Source organism: Leopardus geoffroyi, chromosome B1 (assembly GCF_018350155.1).
Source record: "Leopardus geoffroyi isolate Oge1 chromosome B1, O.geoffroyi_Oge1_pat1.0, whole genome shotgun sequence".
Lineage (NCBI taxonomy): Eukaryota > Metazoa > Chordata > Mammalia > Carnivora > Felidae > Leopardus > Leopardus geoffroyi.
The window spans coordinates 109,426,864-109,449,695 of record NC_059327.1 but is presented as its reverse complement, the minus strand read 5'-3'; the positions used below and the strand labels follow the sequence as shown (position 1 = coordinate 109,449,695).

The 22,832-nt window shown below is 38.9% G+C and overlaps 1 protein-coding gene and 1 pseudogene across 1 annotated transcript in view; both read right to left on the bottom strand.

Annotated features, from left to right (window-relative positions):
• The window catches only part of ARSJ (arylsulfatase family member J), an 83,865-nt gene extending 73,956 nt beyond the window's left edge, over positions 1 to 9,909 (bottom strand). Inside the window, exon 1 of the mRNA XM_045469250.1 lies at positions 9,508 to 9,909. Coding sequence (XP_045325206.1) covers positions 9,508 to 9,905 — 398 coding nt within the window. The 5' untranslated portion in view covers positions 9,906 to 9,909. The remainder of the gene's footprint in view (positions 1 to 9,507) is intronic.
• A 2,571-nt stretch (positions 9,910 to 12,480) lies between these two features.
• LOC123593444 lies at positions 12,481 to 13,410 on the bottom strand (annotated as a pseudogene).
• Positions 13,411 to 22,832: the final 9,422 nt, after the last annotated feature.

Below are 22,832 nucleotides of genomic sequence, written 5' to 3'. Positions count from 1 at the left end.
AAGATGCAGTAGCATTTTCCCAGAGGAGAGTGAGGAATATTCCATGCTTAGACGGAAAAAGGAGGATTTGGGGCATAGCCCCTGTGGGTAAGTGTAAGTACCCTGGCAGTGATAACCCAAAGAAGGTATAAATGGGAATGTGTTGGCAGATTGCACCAGAACCATATCAAATGCCATATTTTAAAAGTCCTTATATAGAATGCTTAGGAATTGGGCTTTAGTCTACAGATAATGGCAGCTTCTAAAGGATTGTAAGCAGGGGAGTGGTATGATTTCGACTGTGTTGAAATTTCACTCACGTCCTAGTGTTAGAGTCAGATGCTGCAGGCAATATAATCATTTCGGAGGTGACTGAAATAGTGGCCATAGAGCATATAAAATTCCAATTCCTGCGAAGCCAAGAGCAATGTCTTAATTCAAAACCATTGCATACCTACTGAGTGGTAGTCCCAAGGGTGAACTGGCATTCAAAACTGAATGAGATATGTTGATGATATCCAATAAAAAAGTTATTGTTGACTGAAGGAATTTGAAGTAATCTTTCCATTTCTCTATGTCCATTACTTCTCATTTAGTGTTGTAGTCTTAACTTATTGTTTAAATATGCATCTGCTTTCAGTTGTCATGAGCTTAGCAGTATTCCATCAGATTCTGCCAAGCATGATGATAACAACACACAAAATCTCCAAGTGCAGAGGCTTTAAAAAAAATATACCCCTAGTCACCTTCCCAAACATCTCATAACTAATAATATTATGTGAAAAATGTTGGCGGATAAAATGTATAAAGTTTAAAGCATATGGTATTTAATTTTAACTCTGCACTGCTAGATAGAAATTGGAAAAGAGATACGACTCTTCTACAGAAAACTTTTAAAAAGACCAAATTGTTCTTTTAAAGTTTGTACGTAATTAAAAATTATGGAGAGGTAGCTCCAAATTTAAAAGACTTTTTACTTAAAAACTATATAAACTTAAAAGTTTTCAAAATGTTTTCACATGTTACCTCATTTGATCAATGGAATAACCTTTGAGATTAGGAATATAAATAATATCATTATTCCTATATTACAGATGTAACCATGGAGTCTCAGAAAGATTAAACTACTTATTAAAGGTCACAGTCAGGAACTTGTTCATTGAATCAGCACTGTAATTCATATTTCCTCACTATAAATTCTATGTTATTTCTTCTCTATCACATTGCCTGTCAGAAGGAAATAATCATTTATTCATTAATTCATGTATTAATTCATTCATTTTTCACACATATGCTTATTGTCTATTAGTACAAAGCACTGTGAGATTTACAGAGATTATAAATCAGGGTCTGTTCTGGGGACTGGCGAGGGAGGTACGAGGTTCAGTGACAGCTATGAACATAATGAGACAGTAATAGAAAGAATTATGAAAGGTAATCACTGGAATAAATTATTTCTGGCTAAGGAATCATGGAAAGCTGCACAGGAAAGGTGGTATTTTAGGTGAGTCTGAGTGGCTGACATTTGGGCAAAGAGAGATAGGGTATGAATTCCAAGAAGTGAAAACAGTATGTGCAAAAGAAAGAAGAAAGTGAACTATGTAACGTGCTCAAGAAACAGTGAATCATTCTCTTTGCTGGGGTTGAGTGTGAAGCTTGAGAGAGGAAAATAAGGCTAAACACTTTTTTAAAGACTTGACTAAGGTGCTTACAATTTTCATATAGTGCAGAATGATGTGATGAAAACAGCAAGGGTCTTGTTGAAACCACACAAGTATAGGTTCACATACAGGCCCTACCACTTAATGGCTGTGTGATCATGATCAATTTAGGTAATTTCTCTAAAACTTTCATATATCATCCATGAAAGGAAGACATTTGTTAAATATTTCATAAATATTTTTCAATAAAAATATTTTACCTTCAGGGTAGCCATGAAGATCAAATGACAGGATGTTTGAAAAATGACTAGCATGATAAGGTTGTCAGTAAGACTTAATTTCTCTTCTTATTCTTTGGTAGTCAGTGGTGAGGCAGGAAGGGTGTTTGCTGAGGCTGGTGATGTAATGAGAGTCATGTTTGAGTAAAGCAAATATGCTGGGTGAGTTAGAAGAGAGAGGAAGTAAATGAGGTAAAAAGTCTTTTTTTGCAATGGAGCACACAGGGGAATGCATGTCTCAATAAAGTAACACTACTGGGAATATTTACTATCTACAATGATAGAAGAACATTGCAACACACAATAATTATATCAAGGTGAAATACGGAAAAAGATCATAGTGAAATTAATTCTGGAATATTGCTATAGGAAAAATATGAATGAAATCAAGCTTTGAAATAAAAGAGGCTTTCATACTGAGCTCATGTTAGAAGCAGGGGCTCTATGTCTTTTGCTTCTCCCACCTTTGATCTCTCTCATAGAGGTCATTTGGATGAAACAAAATGTTCTCAATTCTCTACACCTGGATAAATTTCCACCTTTCAGAGCAGCCATTCAGGAAACTCACCAGGATCACCTGAATAGAGATTCATTTCAAAGGAAATCTTTTTAAAAAGCCTCATTTAAAATTAGGGACTTGGATTACAAGAGTGTGCCAATAGCTTACTAGACCATGATTCTATTGTCAGAAAAACCCATATGATCAAATAGGAAGAGGGAGCTATTTGTTGAATTGTCTCCTCTATTGAGCTGTTCTTTTTGAAATGGATATGTGAGGTTTTAAAGCCACCCTCTCCATTTGTTGTTACATTCATTTGCCAAAGCCCAAGTGAGCCTTGGAAAAAAATTGTTTCTTCTAAACTTTTAACCATAAACATTTCTCTAAATGTTTATGCATTAACTAAATATTTATGCATGTAATAAGTGAACTCTTAGTAACTGATATTTATTGTGTACTCTGAGTGTGTGGAACCCTACTTAAAACTAGGCTTTGGATAAAAGAAGTAGATGGGAGAGAAAGCATGCATGACTCTTGATGTTATGTTTACAATACAAGTAGAGGGAAAATGTGTACCCGCATGCCTATGAAATGGAATAATTGAACCCTACTCCCCTTAGCTTCCTTGAATATTTCTCCTATGAGAGTGGCTGAAAGAGTTCAATTACTTTTTCAAGGTTTTCAACACCAGAACAATTGTTAATTGATAATTGATTTTTTTTAATTTATTTATTTTGAGAGAGAGCATGCATGCGAGCAGGGGAGGGGCAGAGAGAGAGGAAGAGAGAGAATCCTAAGCCTGCTCTGTACTGTCAGCCTGACATAGGGCTTGAACCCACGCACCATGAGAGATTATGACCTGAGCCAAAATCAAGTCGGACACTCAACCGACTGAGCCACCCAGGAGCCCCATTAATTGATAATTTCATATCTACAAACAATACGTTATAAACTCCCAACAGACATGGTCCCCTGCTTCCACTGCCCATTGCAGTCTACAGAGGAGGTCTACATGGATCCTATCTTCCTGGACCAAATGAGGCCCCCAGGGCTCCTGACTATGTGCCTAATTATGGCTGCAGTAGTTGGCAATGAAGGGCCAGGAGTCCCCAGCTCAGTCACTCTCCAGGATGAGGCTATAATTAAAACTGAACACTAATTTCCTAGGAGATCTTCTGGGGAAAAAAACCCAACATGCTTTTCAGCACCATCTGTGTTTTCACTATAACTCTTCTTCTCAATGTATCATTCTTCACTTGGGTTTGAATCTCCATGTATCTCTGTACATCCTCTACTCTGATTCAATCAATCCCTCTCCTCTCCTCTCTAACCCTAGCCAAGAAGCCTTCTGTTACTGAAAGTATGCCATTAGCAAAATTCAATATGACCTCCCCTCTTTCCTGGACATTCTCTCCACCTTCTTGCTTTAGTTGATTGCTGGGTATCCCTGACATCCTCTCAACTTGGAGCTGTTCTTTTACCCATACCCCAATTATCACAGAGCCTGAAACAGGGGCTGGTGTCCTCTTAGCTCCTCACTGACACTTCCAGGCAATTTTGGCTCTTGTCTCCTTTTAAAAGCTCAACTCCTTTGAAAACCAAGGCAACAGATTATAGACTCACTATCTTCCCTGTCTGACTTCTTTACCCAGTTCCAGGCCCTGCCCCTTACCTCTCAGTCATAAATGATTCCAGCACTTGGTTCACTGTCCTGTTGAATATTACTTCTCTCATTGTTGTTAATGGTTTCAATATCCACTGAAGTGATCCATCCAATACCTTGCCCTTCTAACACCTTGCCTTCCTCATTTCCAAACATTTTTTCTTCAATCTCACCTTAGTATCCATCCCCGTCATTTCCCCAAACTGTGCTACTCACACAACTTTGATCCCAAGCATACGCTTCTCCAACTACCATTATCTATCTTGCTTTTCAACTTTATAAGAGTGTCTCACTTGACCCCAGCCAGATAGCCGATTCATTGACCCTGGCACTTTTCTAGAGAACATAATTCCCTCCTAGTCTTCCCCTTTTACTTGCCAAGTTTAGAGTCCATGATCCCACTCTATTCATTTAGCAAAGCTCCAAATCTAGTTAAATCTACGTCTTCAATGGCGATTCTTCTGCACACCAGCACCTGGCCATGGCACAAGAAAAACAGACGATAACTAGTTTCTATTTAAAGTTACGACCACAAATCTCAAGTGGGCTCAGCTGAGTGCCCCATATTTGTACAGCATCTCTCTACTTAATTCACTTTCTCATTCTCCTGGAAGAATATTTTCTATTTCTGTCTTTAAACCTCCAGATCTTTATTCTTAGCTAATGACCTCATTTGTTATTTCACTTAGAAAGTAGAATAATTCAGAAAAGAACTACTTCATATTCCAAAACCAAATCTTCCATGCTATTTGCATCTGTACACCCATGTTTTCCCTTCTTTCATATTACAATGAATGAACTGGTAAAGAAGGACTAAGGCAATTTTGAAGGAGAACAAATAGAACGTAATTCCAGATATCAATATTATAAAGCTACAGTAGTTAAGAATGTAGTATTGGCAAAGGATAGACAAAGAGACTAATGGAACAGAATAGAGTCCAGAAATAAGACCCAATGTCTACATTTATCTGATTTATATAAAAGTGATTTTCAACAAATAGTGTGGGCCAAATGGAGGTACACATGGAAAAAAATAATCTTGAATCTTGACGTATACCATAACAGAAATTTAATTTCAAATAATTATAGATCTAAATATAAAAATAGGACAATAAAACTTTTAGGAAAAAAAGAGCATTGTCATGATCTTGATTTAGTCAAAGATACCTTAAATAGGACACAAAAAGAAAAAGATTACTAATTAGACTACAATAAAATTAAAACCTTCTGCTTGTCAAAAGACACTATTAAGAGTGAAAAAGCAAGCCACAGAGTAGAAGAAGACATCTGCAGTACAAATATCTGACAAAGTCGTCCAAGTCCCTGCTCCGCTGTGTCGGGTATACTTGGGCCCAAGCTCGAACTTGCAAATAAACCCTCATGTGTTTGCATTGGAAAAGAAAAGAAAAGAAAACAAAACAAAACAAAACAAAATATCTGACAAAGAAACCAATATATTAATAACTACTACAAAGAAAAGCAATCACCTAAGGAGAAAATAGGAAAAGACTAAATAGACACTTCTTAAAAGGGAATATTCAAGTAGTCCACAAAAATACAAAAAGATGCTCAACTTCATTAGCCAATAGAGAAATGCAAATTTAATCCATACTGTTATACCAGTGCATAACACTCAGAATAACTAAAACAAAAAAGACAGTATCAAATGTCGACAAAGATGTGAAGCAAATAGAACTCTCCATACATTGTTGAGAGTATGTATTGCTAAGAGTATAAACTGGTGGAATCACTTTGGGAAACTGTTGGGCAGTATTGATAGAAAACGAATACACACATTCCCATAATCCAGCAATCCTACAACTGCATAGATATTTAAGAGAAATGTATACATATGTTCACCAGCAAACACCTACAGATATGTTTATGAAAACACTATTCATAACGGCTCAACACGAAACCACCCTAATGTCTGTCAACAGTAAACTGGATGAATAAATTGTAGTATATTTATACAAAAGAACACTGTTCAGTAATGAAGATGAATGAATTATGTCTACAGGCAACAACACAGAAAGGTTTTACAGTCATAATGTAAAGAGAAAGAAGCCAGACATGAAAGAGTACATTGTCTATAATTCCATTAAGATACAGTTAAACATAGGCAACAATTAACCTGAGGTGTTAGAAGTCAGGAGAGTGATTACCCTCCGCAAGAGGGAGGGCTTGTTTTAAAATGAAATAAATTTATCAATATCCTATTACAAATACACATTTGAGTTACCTTTGCATTTATAAAAATGCTCATCTTGGTATTTCAAGTAGAAAAATGAATAACAAAATAATAAAAAAACAAAATTATTGCTAAAGACATAAATTCGGTTCAGATGGCCAATTTTTCCTACTTTAAAGTCTACATAAAATGCATGTCTAAATTTTGCAAAACTTTTCCTTTTCTGAAGACGTCACTATATCCTAAGAAGAAATGATGTCATTTATCCATGTCTATGTGTAAAACTGTGAAAAACAAAACAAAAGGTGGGAAAATTACTTTGAAATAAATCAAATGTAGGCAGCTACTTTCTCAACCAACCTTTGTATCATGAGGCCAACTTCGAACACATACAAGGCTGTTTCTCAAAGCCCCATGTACAGAACCCCTGCGTTACTATCTCTCTTGAAATCTTTTGCCATAACTATATAAAAAGAAGATAATAACAGCAACTATCTCATAGTGTTATAAAGGTTAAACGAGATAAAAATGCATTCTCCTGGAACACTTAATTTGTATTAATAGTGTTAACATCACAATAACCTGAGGTGTTTGTTAAATCACTGTTGATTTCTGGGCTCAACCCCCTACATACTGAAGTAGAATTGCTGGTTGTGCCTGGAAATCTCCATTTTATCTAGCATTTTGAGTGATTATTTTTGTTGATTTAAATTTGAAGACCACTATCCAAAGATTAAGGTCCACTTCCTACTTGTTCCACAGATCTTCAATACAGGGATCCGCACACAGCTAGTGCTTACTGACAGTCTGAATGATATTCAACATTGCCAGACGAGTATAATATAAATGATTAAAGGAATCTGGAATTTGTTACAGATTTGTGTAGTATAAGGGAATAGATTTTTACATTTTGACGCGAGTAGGTTTGTTAATATTAAAAGTAGTCTCAGTTTCAATCATTTTAACTTTCTTTACAAATGCAAAGATATTTGAATCCTCTTATATTTTACATAACCCATTTTTTCTTAAAATACTTCAGTCCATTTAGATTTTTATTGTTTTTTGTTTTTGTTTTGTTTTGTTTTGTTGTACTTTAGAAGATCCAGAGAGTATAGTCATGTGCTCCTGAAGAGGACAAATGACCATATTCCCTGGGCACTGCACTATTCACATTAGGCCCATAGCTGGGCTTCTAGAACTACTTTCTTTCTTACATCTCATTCATTTACAGGAAAGTTCCAGTCTAAAAAGAGAACTGTAAATGAAAATGTCTTCAACTGTTTAATTCAAATAAAAATTTAAATAGAATTACAGTAGCTATTTAAACTTTTTGTCTATAAAGCACTTACACAATTTGTTGCACTGAATAGAAAATCTTAATAGGAGACAAAATCTTTTCATAAGATGTTTGATTGCATTGAAAGAACAAGAGAGTCACCCTTTGACAAAAGAGATAAATTAGCCACACAGCAGTGAGCGCAGCATAATGTAGAGTCATGGAATCACTATGTTGTACGCCTGAATCATATGCAACATTGTGTAACATGTTCAATTTAAAAAAGAGAAAAAAAAGCTAGGAATTATTTCCAGTTTCATTTCTGTTTCATGTTATTGGGTAAACATAAAGATTAAAAGATAAAACCTAGATATTTTATCAGTACAAGATAATGTTTAGGAACTAAATGTTCTTATTTGGTGAAAAGCCTTAAAGCATATGCTCTATTGTGAAAGATAAATTCATATAATTCATTTACATATTTTCAACTACCATTGGCTATCTGAGTAAATCTAAATTCTATAAATTAATTGAAGAAGTTCAGTGAGATTTTAAGACACATTTAATTCATAAACCAAATATAAGAGTGGTTGGGATTAGACATGAAGAACTTGACCTGCAGGCCGCCAGAAGGACTTATTTTCCAGCCAAAATCTGCTACTTTATAAATATCAAATGCCCTTGACTTTCTGACGCCACAATTAACCTTTAAAATTACTCTGAAGTACAGTGAGACTCTTTTTTTTTTTTTTTTTTTTTAATCTCTCTCTCTCAAGAAAGGAAAGGATAGGATTTTTTCTTTTCTTTTTTTGGCAATGATGCTAAGTTCTGACAGTTTGCTAAGCAGTGGAAATCATGCTGTAAGCAAAAAGTCTCTGCAAGACAGAGATTCTTACAAAACAGTCTTTATGTTTCCAACGGATACTGGCTACTTTTATAGGATTCAATTCCAACAACAACTTCACTGAAGCAGGGTTCCCTGAGACTGAAATCACAGGACACATATACTGAGCCACTAAGGATTCCCCACTATCTTTGTCCAGTGGTAGCTTGACCTCCAGACCTCCTAGTCTATCTCTGTTCCACACGCTGACTTTGGCCATCCAAATCAATAGCAATAACCTATATTCTAGTAGGATAGAATGAAAATATGGAAATGAGTGAACACCTTAAGTAGAAGGTTTACCTGTTTAGCAAAGCGACAATATTAAAAACGCTTTACTTAAGCACCCAAATAACTTGATTTTTCTTAGAGTTAACCAGAAAATTCCCAGACCTGTGAGAGCAGCCGAAAACTTGAGATGAAATTTGACTCCTGTTGAACATTTATCATTGAATTTCCCTGCATTTTGAGAATGGCCTTGGTAATTGCACATGACCGTCTTTAGTGATCCAGTAAGACAAAATTACCAAAGACCCAAAAAGAGTCATTTGTACACTGATTCTCTATCGCCTTGCATCTATTTCCTTGACCTCTTTTCTGGCCATGAGGACCTGTGGCTTTGATTATTCAATTCTAGATTTAAGAACAAATCAAGAGTTGCAGAAACGTTTTAGTCTGTCTTTCTTATCAGTGATGGTGACTGGGAATTCTGTTGTGATACGTGAAACAAATCTGAGCATGCTCAAAAGTCAAAATGGATTTGGAAAAGGAGACCCCTTCTGGAGACATCTGGTTGGTAGGTGAGACTTCAAAATGTCCTGATCTTGTTTAAAAACCTGGAGGGCACTTCACAGCAGGCTCTGAGAGTAAGCAGAGTAATGAGCCTAGACTAGTGACAAGCTGTTCAAGATCACTAACAGGGAATCCATTTTAATACTAACATAAATCAATACCACATTTCATTCATTCATTCTCTCGTTCCCCATATTTTCTGTTACTCTTTAAATTAGGAGCGGGGTCTTAGTTAAATGCTTAAGATTTCTGCAAGGCATAAATACATGAAGCAGTAACACTTACTTTCCAGTAATAAACTGACTCCTGGACGGTGTGCAAATAGGCTGGACATAGTAGTTCTCCAGTTTAACTCCTTCGGCAGCAAGCTTGTCAAGAGTGGGAGTCTTTATCTCCGAGCCGTGGTAACCCACATCTCTAAATCCCTGATCATCCGCTAGGATGAAAATGAGATGGGGTTGGGAGGTGGCAGATGTGCTGGGCTCTGGCCTCTCTCCAGACTGAGCTCTCAAGGCCCCTTCCTCCTCCTCCTCCAAGCCCTGGCCCCAGGACAGGTAACCGTAGGTGAGGAGGCTGAGGACCCAGAAGGCTGCCAGCGCCCCCATGGCTAGCATCTTTCCGGGCCAAACCCAGGCCGGTGGAGTCGGCGGAGGCGGGGGCCCCGCACACCCCCTGGAGGCCATTCACTTGGGTCCCGGCTGAGACTCCACTCGCAGAACCACGCACCCGGTGCGGCCGCCGACGCACACATGCACGCGGAAGAGGGGTAGATCGCACAGGCGGTGGACGGTCCCCACCTGGAAAGAAGTCCTGCGCTCCTCTAGGCTGTCACCACATCCAACAGCTTCAACCTTCTACAAGTGATGGGACGTCGGACAAACAAGGAGTTGCTCTTTTCCGTCGGATTTGACTCTCTCCTCCTCCTCGCTCCCCTGAGTAGCTTCCACACACAAAAAAAGTGAAGGCTTCCACCCGAAAGTTCTCGGGACAAAAAGTCTAGCAAGGAATCACCTTGAGTAGGGACCTTTTGTGGCCAGAGCGCCCTTGACGTTGAGGAGCGAGGTTCTGGCAGCCGCGCGCGCACACAGGTCGGGGGACCGGCGGTCGGGCGGTCCCCTCACCTGGAAGGCACTGGGGGAGGGGGGGGAAGGGGGAGGGTTGAGCAGCCGCGCCGCGCTCTTACCCTGACAGATAAACGGCTGCCTGAAGTGGACCGACTTCCTGACCACTTTCTCCACTTTTCCAGGGCTCTCTATTTCTCCCGGTCCTCTCCAAGGCGTTTGCCAGTCTCCCCGACACTAGGCGGCGAAGTAAGGGGGAATAAAAGCCCAGTTTCCTGATCTCTTTCCACGGCTCACCACCCTTTTTCTGCAGCAACTTCGGGCACCAAGTCCTCCGGGCCTCTGGAGCGCGGAGGGAGCGAAGCGGGGTTCCTGCCCCGGTGGCCACTCCACTTCGAGCCCACTTGGTCTCCGCGGAGTGGGTGCACCCGGCCGAGGCGCTGCAAGATGGGTGCGTTGTGTCAGCTAACTTACTTAGTTTTGGCACAGGGATTTCGTGGCTGCCTCCTCCCTCTTTTTTGTCCAGTGAATCACAGAACGGTACTTTCTGCTTTAGCTCCTCCAGGAAGAGGGGGAGGGGTAAGGTTGGTTTAGAGGTTCGGGCTCTCCTTTTTCCCTTCCGGGAGGAGGAGGGAGGGGGGGCTTTGCGGGAAAGAGAGAAAGCTGCGCGCTCCTCCTCGATCCCTGCGGGATCCAGGATCCGGGATCCGCCAGCGCTAAAGCTTCTCTGGGTTTCGCCGGCTGCCCTCCATCATCCGGAGAGGGGAAAATCCGCGGCGGCGCGGATCCGGAGGGGGGAAGCGGGCGCTTCTTGTTGTTGGTCTGTAAATGAAGAGCTCTCTCCCCCATCCCGAAGGCTGCGCTTGCAAACTTTTTCTAGCTTCAGGAGGGAGTGAGAGAGGAAGAGCAGGAGAAACAACAAACTGCGTAGCATACCCTTTCTTCTACTCTTCTAGTTTTCCTTTACTACTCCCTTCTGCCCCCCCTCCTCCCCATTTTTCCTACTCCTTTTATCCCCGCCTCTTTTTTTTTTTTTTTTTTTTTTTTTTTTTTTCCAGCAGCCTCGACTACAAGTTTTTAAATTGAATTTCCTTTCCCTGTTGCTGGCCTTTCCAGCCTGACTTCCTCATTAACTTCTCCCCACGTGAAGATATTGAAATTGCCCCCTTATTCTTACCTCTTCCCAAACTTACCCACAGGGCGTCTCCAGCCAAGAATGTGGGGCGGAAGAGGAGTTACACATTTCACCCTCAAGAACGGAGAGCCCAGTCTGTACTTCTGCAGTAAAGAAACCACAGTTTCCCATCTAATAATTCAGGGAACTTCATCACTTTTTAAAAACTATGTGGAGTGAAAGTATTGTAAAAGCTTGTGCTGACGGGGAAGATATGCATGCTTGTACTAGAATTATGGGGTTTTAAAGCTCTGCTCAGTCAGGAAAAGGATTTAGGGTATGTATTGAGAGAGAAGGCAACACATGCCAAGAGCCACTGAGACATGTTTTTCTTTCTCCAAATTTATTCAACGTTTCTTTCTTGAATACCTACTATGGGCTGACACATGAAAAGTCAGATTCTCCCAAATGCCTGAGCATAAATCTAGGTTTCACTTAGCCAATTTATTTTTAATTCTTTCCTATTGCTAAAGTTCCTATTTAGTTTCTAGGCAAAACATTTGTAAATGGAAACTTAGCACCTTTGAAACTTGCAGTGTGCTCCATACAGTTAATGTTACTAACGTGTAGCCTTCTGCTAGTCTATTTTCTTTCCTGAGACCATTCTGATTAGTCTGTGGAGAGATGAGCAGTGTTAGAAACCTGTGAGAAGTATGATCTTAGCAATTCGGTAAGTTAAATCACCAAATATGTAATCAGTGAACGGAATATTGGGACATTGGAAAGCACTAAGGTAAGGCTTCCAGCTTCGTGGGTCTAACGAGATGCTTGAACGCCAGCAGACATTTCAGATGGGTTAGCCACTTTTAGTTGGAGTGGTCAGTGACATAGAACAAGAAGTATCCATGTTACTATGCAAGAAACAGGGTCCTTTTTTTTTTTAATGTCTACTTATTTTTGAGAGAGAGAGTGTGAGCAGGGGAGCAGCAGAGAGAGAAGGAGACATAGAATCTGAAGCAGCCTCCAGGCTCTGAGTTGTCAGCACAGAACCCCATGTGGGGATTAAACTCATGAGCTGTGAGATCATGACCTGAGCCGAAGTTGGAAACTTAACAAACTGAGCCATCCAGACGCCCCAAAAGAGGGTCCTTTTCAGTTCAGGTTTCAAGCAAAAGAAAGAGTAAATAATAATATGATGATGATGTTAACAGTCATGGAATACCTACCACGTGCTGTATTTAATGATTATATATATATGTGTATACATAAATATACACACATATGCTGTATAGTATTTATATAATGTTTTATATGCTTTATCTCTTCTCCTTATCCACCAATTTTATGAGGTATTCTTCCACGGAACAAATATCTGAGGAGCTGGGCCAATGCTAGAAGCTGGGAAAGTAATGGTCAGCTAAATCAGGCACAGTGTTCTTGTGGAGTTTACATTGATGGAAAGAGATTGACAGATCATCCCCGAACTCCAAAGGTTTGGAGTTTATTCTGAAATATTCTGAAGAAAAGGAACAAAATTAGAAGAAATTTTAAAACAAAGAAATCTGACTTAGACTGGGTGTGTTAGTGGGTGGGGTGGTACAAGGATGTGACCTGTAAACTGAGGGAGCTGTTATTTTGTTATCCACACCCGCTTTGGTTTTAAGAGTTCAGCTTTTTATTGAACAGATTACAGAAGTTTAGTCCAAAAGCCCATGTCATCATCAGATTCCTTGGATTCTTCTTTCTTTGCTTCCACTTTCTTCTTCTCAGCCTGAGCCTCCTGCTGGTGGAGTGCCAGCTGCTGGGGCAGATCCACCAGCCCATACACTGCAGGTGAGACTCCTGATGTTGACATTGGCCAAAGCCTTTGCAAACAAGCCCAGCCAGAAAGGTTCAACATTTACAACTGCTGCTTTAATGAGGGCATTGATCTTTTCCTCCGTGACCCGTCACCTCATCGTTGTGCAGGATGAGGGCTGAGTAGAAGCAGGCAAGCTCCCAGACCGAGGCCATGGTGCAGGTGGGTGCTGAGTGGGTGCTGCCAGGTGCTGTGCTAGTCACAGGGTGAAGTGAGGGCCTCACCCTATTCTGGCCGTAGCTTCCTTAGAAGAATGGAGCACATTAGCAGCAGCTGAGGAAAAGCTGTCTATCCCCCTTTTACAGGAAATTTAGACTTGCAAATCTGACTTCAAAATCCATGTTTTTCAAAAGATAATCTTCCCACAAGTAGGCATTAAGGTCTTTTCCAGCCACACAGCACAGAGAGAACACAGCTGCCAGAGTTGGAGAATTCTAATCTTTACACAAGGCATGCATGCTCTCCACATTCAAGATAGAAGGGCAGAATTCTGGCCCTAAAAATGCCATTTTGGAATAAACAGTACTATGTTAGGGGAGACTAAGAACTATTTGCAATTAGTAGTAAGAGCCAAGAAACAAGAATAGTCATGCTACGGCAGACCAAATGAGATGTGACTCAGAGGGAAAATCCATTGGTTGGGTGCCCTAGCCAAAGTGGGAAATGGGTAATGGTTATTCCCACATCCATAAGGAATACCTTCAGAATGAAATCAGAGGCTATTGAATGCACTATACATTATTGTACATATACTGGTATTATAAGCACAGAAACTTCACATTTCTCATTATAGGATTGGGTTTCATACACTCCAAGCAGTAGTTTTAGCATCCTCATGAAATCCCAGGTTAAAGACCCTCTATAACTGAACTGTTTTTTTCTGACTTTAGAGCCAGGATTTTTGGTGTTCAGGCATCAGCTTCACTAATGGAACCACATCATAAATTTATTTCGGCCCAGATATAGTCACATTACACGGTCTTATAGTTATGGAATGGCATTATAAAAATTAAAGGTACCATTTGATTTAGTAAAGGGAGAGAGAAAGAGAGAGAGAGAAAATAGAAGTGCTTAGAGATGAAATTAGCATGGACTGATTATTCAGGTGAGGCTTACTCAGGAGGTAGGACTAAAGCTATGCCTGAAAGGACCAACAAAATTAAAATTTGGGAGAGAAAAGAAGTTAAGGGAAAGGCATTTCAGGTAAAAGGAAAGAGAAAACCAACTGGCTGAGATATGTTTGGACTGGGAGAGTATGGGAAGTAATATTAGGAAGTTCAGATCACCCCATATATTGGAAAGCTTTGAAAAAGTATGAAGGGTTGGAACTTGATTTGGGGGCATTAAAAGTGATGAGGTCCTTTGAGCAGGACATAACATGAAAAAATACTTTAGTAGATCATATTAAAGTCCTTTCTGGGATGGATTAACAGACATAAAGGCTACAAAGAAATTGGTTCAGTCAATAAAAATTTGAAGAGTTAAATTTTACCCTGAGAGCACTGAGTATATTAAAGTTTTCTTGGTTAGAACAAGACATGATGAAAATATAGGAAAAGATATCCCGGAATATTTTCGGAGAGAGATCTGAGGGAGCAAAGACTAGAATCACACAACTGCCACAGTGTGAAATTTCCACAGCAATATATTCCTTAGGTTAAACAACTATGCTATGACTACATCATTTGATGGGAGAATGACATTCATTAAAAATTTAGAAAGAAGTATTTAATCAACTAAGAGAAAAACAAGGGAAAAAGGAATCAGGGACCCAATATAGGACCTTCTTTGATTGAATAATGGAAAAAGAAAAGAAATAACAGAACACATTGGCAGGAAGTCACCAACAGAGTGAGAGATCAGAGTAAGGCACCACAGTGTAGCCTGGGGCTCCTTAGGAGACAGACCAAGAGTAGTGGATGCCAATGGGTGGAGGGTAGAATGAAGGAGTGGATATGAGGAGCCTATCAGTAAATAGAGAAGCTAAGAAAATCACAGGCACTAAAATGGGTATTGCACAATATTTCTTTGAAATCATAAAGACATTTCTCACAGCCCCCAATATGCATGGAGAGAAATGCCCTAACTTTCTACTGCCTACACCTAGTCAAGTTATTGCTGTTGTTATTGTTTTTGCTTAGCAAAAGAACATGCCTGCTACCCTATTCCCCTTTCTTGGATAGGCATTTATTTTCAACTAAACATCTATATAGATGCTTAAAAGATACAGCTAATTTAATTTATTTATTTATTTACTTACTTTTGTGAGAGTGAGAGAGAGAACATGAGGGGAGGAGAGGGGCAGAGGGAGAGAGAGAAAGAATCTTAAGCAGGCTCCATGCTCAGCACAGAGCTGATGCAGGGCTTGATCCCACAACCCTGGAATCATGACATGAGCCAAACCCAAGGGTGAAGCTCAACTGACTGAGCCACCCAGGCGCTCCACAGCTAAATTTTTAATTGTAGGTTTAAAAAGTTGTGAATATAGTCACCCCAAGGATTTATAGACTATTAAAAAGATTTAAAACTCAGTTGCTGCTTGATTGGGTTTATACATACGTTAAGTACTTAAAAATGAAGGAATAATCATCAAGTTTAAACTTTTGCACGGTCTAAAGGAAACATTTGTTCTAATATAGTCATTTTGATATGCATTCTATATAATAAACTCCTTATTCATCTGCATTAGACTATGGAACTGGGGCTTCTGGGTGGCTCCATTGGTTAAGTGTCCCACCTCTCTTAATCGTGACTCAGAGGGTTAGTGACATGGAGCCACATTGAGCTCTGTGCTAATGTCGGGAAGCCTGATTGGGATACCTCCTCTCTCTCTGCCCCTCCTTTGCATTCTCTCTCTCTCTCTCTCTCTCTCTCTCTCTGTCAAAAGAAATAAACTTAAGAAATAAAAAGACTATGGAACTAAAGCTACTTTGAGTCGTCACAAGAAACAAGAGCTCTCTGATTAGAGAGAGAGCACAATTACTGATTAAGCAATTGTTAAGTAAGGATCACTTACTATCCTTTCTTGGAAAGTCTCTGTTGAAATAAGCTGTAATAATTTGAGTAATGTGACACTAAAGTTTCAACCATGTATAAACATTGCTACCCAAGAGTGACAAGGTTTTTGACTTTAGAAACTCAGAAGATCTGAACTGCCAAAGAAGAGATCTTTTTTTTTTTTTTTTCAAATGTGTGAAAGTAGACATTTAAACAAAATTTTTACAGTGAGAAACCTGGTAATTTCAACAATTTTAAAATCTGTTCTTACTGCTTAAATTTTAAGTCAAATTCTGTATTATTTACGTAGCATTTTCTATTTACAATATCAATTTCTAAACCTGGCTGGTCATTAGACTCCTTTAGGGATTTTTTAAATAAGGAAATTCCCAGCTCCACCCAAGATACAAATCAAAATATCCAGAGTTTGGGAATATTTATGTTAAGAAAAGCTCTCCAGCTGATTCTGGTGTGGATAGAGTTTTGAAAAACACTGACTTAGAAGCTACAGCATCAAAAAATTTTAATAGGGTTGCTTAATGGGTGAGTTTGGTGCCATCTATCAAATGTAATAAGGGGAACACAGCTGAAAAATGGGTGGATAAATGTAGAGTCTGAACATCTGCGGGAACAGTCAGTTTCTGTAAGAGGGCAGGAAGAATTAAAGTTGGGGTATAGCCAAGCCACCAGGACCAAGAAAAAAGGGAAAGGCATTAAAGCTTAAGTGGGTGAATGACAGGGGCAATAGCGTGGGCAGGCACTGCTGAGTTCACATGTACTGAAGGGAAAGACTGGAAGGAAAAACTAAGTTCTAAAGCCAGCTCTTCCATAGTGATATCTTTCGGCAGGATTTGTAGTATTCTCCCGGTTGCATGGGCCAAAGGTCTAAGGTGCTGACCTCCTGAGATCGAAATGTGCTGGTGTCTGGTCTCAAGGAGTCTAGATAGCTGTGAAATCTAGAGTCAAGGTTACTAAGTAAAAGTAAGTGCCTGATCTGGCATCCAGAAAATAGCACATTCCCAATTGTGGATTGTATGAATTTATAAAAGTCATATGAATTAAAGACTATAAGAACCACATAAATTAGAAGAACAAAAATTATATCAATTTATATGATATTCAGTGGTGAAATCAAGAGAAGTTAGTGGTTAGAGAATAAAAATAAGGGGAATAAATGATTATGCCCAATATCTGGTTTGAGGAAATTGCCTGAATGGTAGTACTTATTTACTTATTTATTTATAAGTAATACAAACAAGTAAATGGCATATAAACTTAATTTATGAATGGTATATAAATTTATATGGTATATAAACTTATAAATAATTAAATGATAGTACTATTTATGTATTTATTTAATTTAATTTTTTATTTTTTTTAATTTACATCCAAATTAGTTAGCATATAGTGCAACAATGATTTCAGGAGTAGATTCCTTAGTGCCCCTTACCCATTTAGCCCATCCCCCCTCCCACAACCCCTCCAGTAACCCTCAGTTTGTTCTCCATATTTATGAGTCTCTTCTGTTTCGTCCCCCTCCCTGGTTTTATATTATTTTTGTTTCCCATCCCTTATGTTCATCTGTTTTGTGTCTTAAAGTCCTCATATGAGTGAAGTCATATGATTTTTGTCTTTTTCTGACTAATTTCACTTAGCATAATATATCCTCCAGTTCCATCCACCTAGTTGCAAATGGCAAGATTTCATTCTTTTTGATTGCTGAGTAATACTCCATTGTGTGTGTGTGTGTGTGTGTGTGTGTGTGCGTGTGTGTATATATATATATATATATATATATATATATATATATATATATACCACATCTTGTTTATCCATTCATCCATCGATGGACGTTTGGGCTCTTTCCATACTTTGACTATTGTTGATAGTGCTGCTATAAACATGGGGATACATGTGTCCCTTCGAAACAGCACACCTGTATCCTGTGGATAAATGCCTCGTTGTGCAATTGCTGGGTCGTAGGGTAGTTCTATTTTTAGTTTTTTGAGGAACCTCCATAATGTTTTCCAGAATGGCTGCACCAGCTTGCATTCCCACCAACAATGCAAAAGAGAGCCTCTTTCTCCACACCCTTGCCAACATCTGTTGTTGCCTGAGTTAATGTTAGCCATTCTGACAGGTGTAAGGTGGTATCTCATTGTGGTTTTGATTTGTATTTCCCTGACGATGAGTGATGTTGAGCATTTTTTCATGTGTCGGTTGGCCATGTGGATGTCTTCTTTGGAGAAGTGTCTATTCATGTCTTTTGCCTATTTCTTCACTGGATTATTTGTTTTTTGGGTGTTGAGTTTGATAAGTTCTGTATAGATTTTGGATACTAACCCTTTATCTGATATGTCTTTTGCAAAAATCTTCTCCCATTCTGTCGGTTGCGTTTTAGTTTTGCTGATTGTTTCCTTCGCTGTGCAGAAGCTTTTATTTTGATGAGGTCCCAGGAGTTCATTTTTGCTTTTGTTTCCCTTGTCTCTGGAGACGTGTTGAGTAAGAAGTTGCTGCAGGCAGGATCAAAGAGGTTTTTGCCTGCTTTCTCCTAGAGGATTTTGATGGCTTCCTGTCTTACATTGAGATCTTTCATCCATTTTGAGTTTATTTTTGTGTCTGGTGTAAGAAAGTGGTCCAGGTTCATTCTTCTGCATGTCGCTGTCCAGTTTTCCCAGCATCACTTGCGGAAGAGACTGTCTTTATTCCATTGGATATTCTTGCCTGCTTTGTCAAAGATTAGTTGCCCATACGTTTGTGGGTCCATTTCTGGGTCGTCTATTCTGTTCCATTGATCTGAGTGTCTGTTCTTGTGCCAGTACCATACTGTCTTGATGATTACAGCTTTGTAGTGTAGCTTGAAGTCTGGGATTGTGATGCCTCTTGCTTTGGTTTTCTTTTTCAGGATTGCTTTGGCTATTCAGGGTCTTTTCTGATTCCATACAAATTTTAGGATTATTTGTTCTAGCTCTGTGTAGAATGCTGGGGTTATTTTGATAGGGATTACATTGAATATGTATATTTCTTTGGGTAGTATCAACATTTTAACAATATTTGTTCTTCCAATCCAGGAGTGTGGAATCTTTTTCCACTTTTTTGTGTGTCTTCTTCAATTTCTTTCATAAGCTTTCTATAGTTTTCAGTGTATAGATATTTCACCTCTTTGGTTAGATTTATTCCTAGGTATTTTATGGTTTTTTTGTGCAACTGTAAATGGGGTTGATTCCTTGATTTCTTTCTGTTGCTTCATTGTTGGTGTATAGGAATGCAACTGATCCCTGTGCGTTGATTTTATATCCTGCAACTTTGCTGACTTCATGAATCAATTCTAGCAGTTTCTTTGGTGGAATCTTTTGGGTTTTCCATATAGACTATCATGTCATCTGCGAAGAGTGAAAGTTTGACCTCCTCCTGGCCGATTTGGATGCCTTTTATTTCTTTGTGTTGTCTTATTGGAGAGGCTAAGACTTCCAATACTGTTGAATAACAATGGCAAGAGTGGACATCCCTGTCTTGTTCCTGACCTTAGGGGGAAAGCTCTCAGTTTTTCCCCATTGAGGATGACATTAGAGTTCGGTTGTTCATATATGGCTTTTATGATCTCTATGCTCCTTCTATCCCTACTTTCTTGAGGGTTTTTATCAAGAAAGGATGCTATATTTTGTCAAATGCTTTCTCTGCATCTATTGAGAGGATCATATGTCCTTTTTTTTTATTGATATGCTGAATCACGTTAATTTTTTGCGGATATTGAACCAGCCCTGCATCCCAGGTATAAATCCCACTCGGTCGTGGTGAATGATTTTTAATGTATTGTTGGATCTGGTTGGCTAATATCTTGTTGAGGATTTTTGCATCCGTGTTCATCAGGGAAATTGATCTATAGTTCTCCTTTTTAGTGAGGTCTCTGTCTGGTTTTGGAATCAAGGTAATGCTGGTTTCATAGAAAGAGTTTGGAAGTTTTCCTTCCATGTCTATTTTTTGGAACAGCTTCAAGAGAATAGGTGTTAACTCTTCCTTAAATGTTTGGTAGAATTCCCCTGGAAAGCCATCTGGACCTGGACTCTTGTTTTTTTGGTAGAATTTTTATTACTAATTTGATTTTGCTTACTGGTTATGGGTCTGTTCAAATTTTATATTTCTTCCTGTTTCAGTTTTGGTAGTATATATATTTCTAGGAATTTTTCCATTTCTTCCAGATTGTCCATTTTATTGGCATATAATTACTCAAAATATTCTCTTCTTATTGCTTTGATTTCTGCCGTATTGGTTGTGATCTCTCCTCTTTCATTCTTGATTTTATTTATCTGGGTCCTTTCCATTTTCTTTTTGATCAAACTGGCTAGTGGTTGATCAATTTTGTTAATTGTTTTAAAAAACCAGCTTCTAGTTTCATTGATCTGTTCTACTGTTTTTTTTGGTTTTGATAGCATTAATTTCTGCTCTAATCTTTATTATTTCCTGTCTTCTGCTGGTTTTGGGTTTTTTTGCTGTTCTTTTTCCAGCTCCCTAAGGCATAAGTTTGGGTTGTGTATCTGAGATATTTCTTCCTTCTTTAGGAAGGCCTCTTATGACCACCTTTGCTGTGTCCCAGAGGTTTGGGGTTGTGGTGTTATCATTTTCATTGAATTCCATGAACTTTTTTTTTTTAATTTTTTTTTCAACGTTTATTTATTTTTGGGACAGAGAGAGACAGAGCATGAACGGGGGAGGGGCAGAGAGAGAGGGAGACACAGAATCGGAAACAGGCTCCAGGCTCTGAGCCATCAGCCCAGAGCCCGACGCGGGGCTCGAACTCACGGACCACGAGATCGTGACCTGGCTGAAGTCGGACGCTTAACCGACTGCGCTACCCAGGCGCCCCCCATGAACTTTTTAATTTCCTCGTTAACCTCTTGGGTAGCCCATTCATTCTTTAGTAGGATGTTCTTCAGTCTCCAAGTATTTGTTACCTTTCCAAATTTTTTCTTGTGGTTGATTTAGAGTTTCATAGCGTTGTAGTCTGAAAATATGCACAGTGTGATCTCGATCTTTTTGTACTTACTTAGGGCTGATTTGTGTCCCAGTATATGGTCTATTCTAGAAAACGTTCTATGTGCACTGGAGAAGAATGTGTATTCTGCTGCGTTAGGATGAAATATTTTTAATATATCTGTTAAGTCCATCTGGTCCACTGCGCATTCAAAGCCATTGTTTCCTTGTTGATTTTTTGATTAGATGATCTGTCCATTTCTGTGAGTGGGGTGTTGAAGTCTCCTACTATTATTGTATTACTATCGATGATTTTCTTTACGTTTGTGATTAATTGATTTATACATTTGGGCGCTCTCACATTTGGTGCATAAATGTTTACAATTGTTAGGTCTTCCTGGTGGATAGACCCCTTGATTATGATATAATGCCCTTTTGCATCTCTTGATACAGTCTTTATTTTAAAGTCTAGATTGTCTGATATATGTATGGCTACTCCAGCTTTCTTTTGTTGACCATTAGCATGATAGATGATTCTCCATCCCCTTATTTTCAATCTGAAGGTGTATCTAGGTCTAAAGTGGGTCTCTTGTAAACAACATACAGATGGATCTTGTTTTCTTATACATTCTGTTACCCTATGTCTTTCGACTGGAGCATTGAGTCCATTGATGTTTAGAGTGAGTACTGAAAGATATGAATTTATTGCCATTATGATGCTTATAGAGTTAGAGTTTCTGGTAGTGTTCTCTGGTCCTTTCTAATCTTTATTGATTTTGATATTTATTTATTCATATATATATATATTTTTTCATCTTTTCTCCCCTCAAAGAGTCCCCCTTAAAATTTCTTGCAGGGCTGGTTTAGTGGTCACAAACTCCTTTAATTTTTGTTTGTCTGGGAAACTTTTTATCTCTCCTTCTGTTTTGAATGACAGCCTTGCTGGATAAAGAGTTCTTGGCTGCATATTTTTCTGATTCAGCACACTGAATATATCCTGCCACTCCTTTCTGGCCTGCCAAGTTTCTGTGGATAGGTCTGCTGCAAATCTGATCTGTCTTCCCTGGTAGGTTAGGGACTTTTTTTCCCTTGCTGCAGTCATGACTCTCTCCTTGCCTGAATATTTTGTGAATTTGACTATGATATGCCTTGTTGATGGTTGGTTTTTGTTGAATCTGATGGGGGTCCTCTGTGCTTCCTGGATTTTGATGTCTGTGTCTTTCCCCAGGCTAGGAAAGTTTTCTGCTATGATTTCCTCACATAACCCTTCTACCCCTATTTCTCTCTCTTCCTCTTCTGGGACCCCTATGATTCTGATGTTGTTCCTTTTTAAAGAGTTGCTGATTTCTCTAATTCTTAAATCATGCTCCTTTGCCTTAATCTCGCTCTTTTTTTTTCTGCTTTGTTATTCTCTATAAGTTTGTCCTCTATATTGCTGATTCTCTGTTCTGCCTCATCCATCCTTGCCGCCGCTGCATCCATCCGTGATTGCAGCTCAGTTATAGCATTTTTAATTTCATTCTGGCTATTTTTTACTTCTTTTATCTCTGCAGAAAGGTATTCTAATCTATTTTCGACTCCAGCTACTATTCTTATTATCGTGATTCTA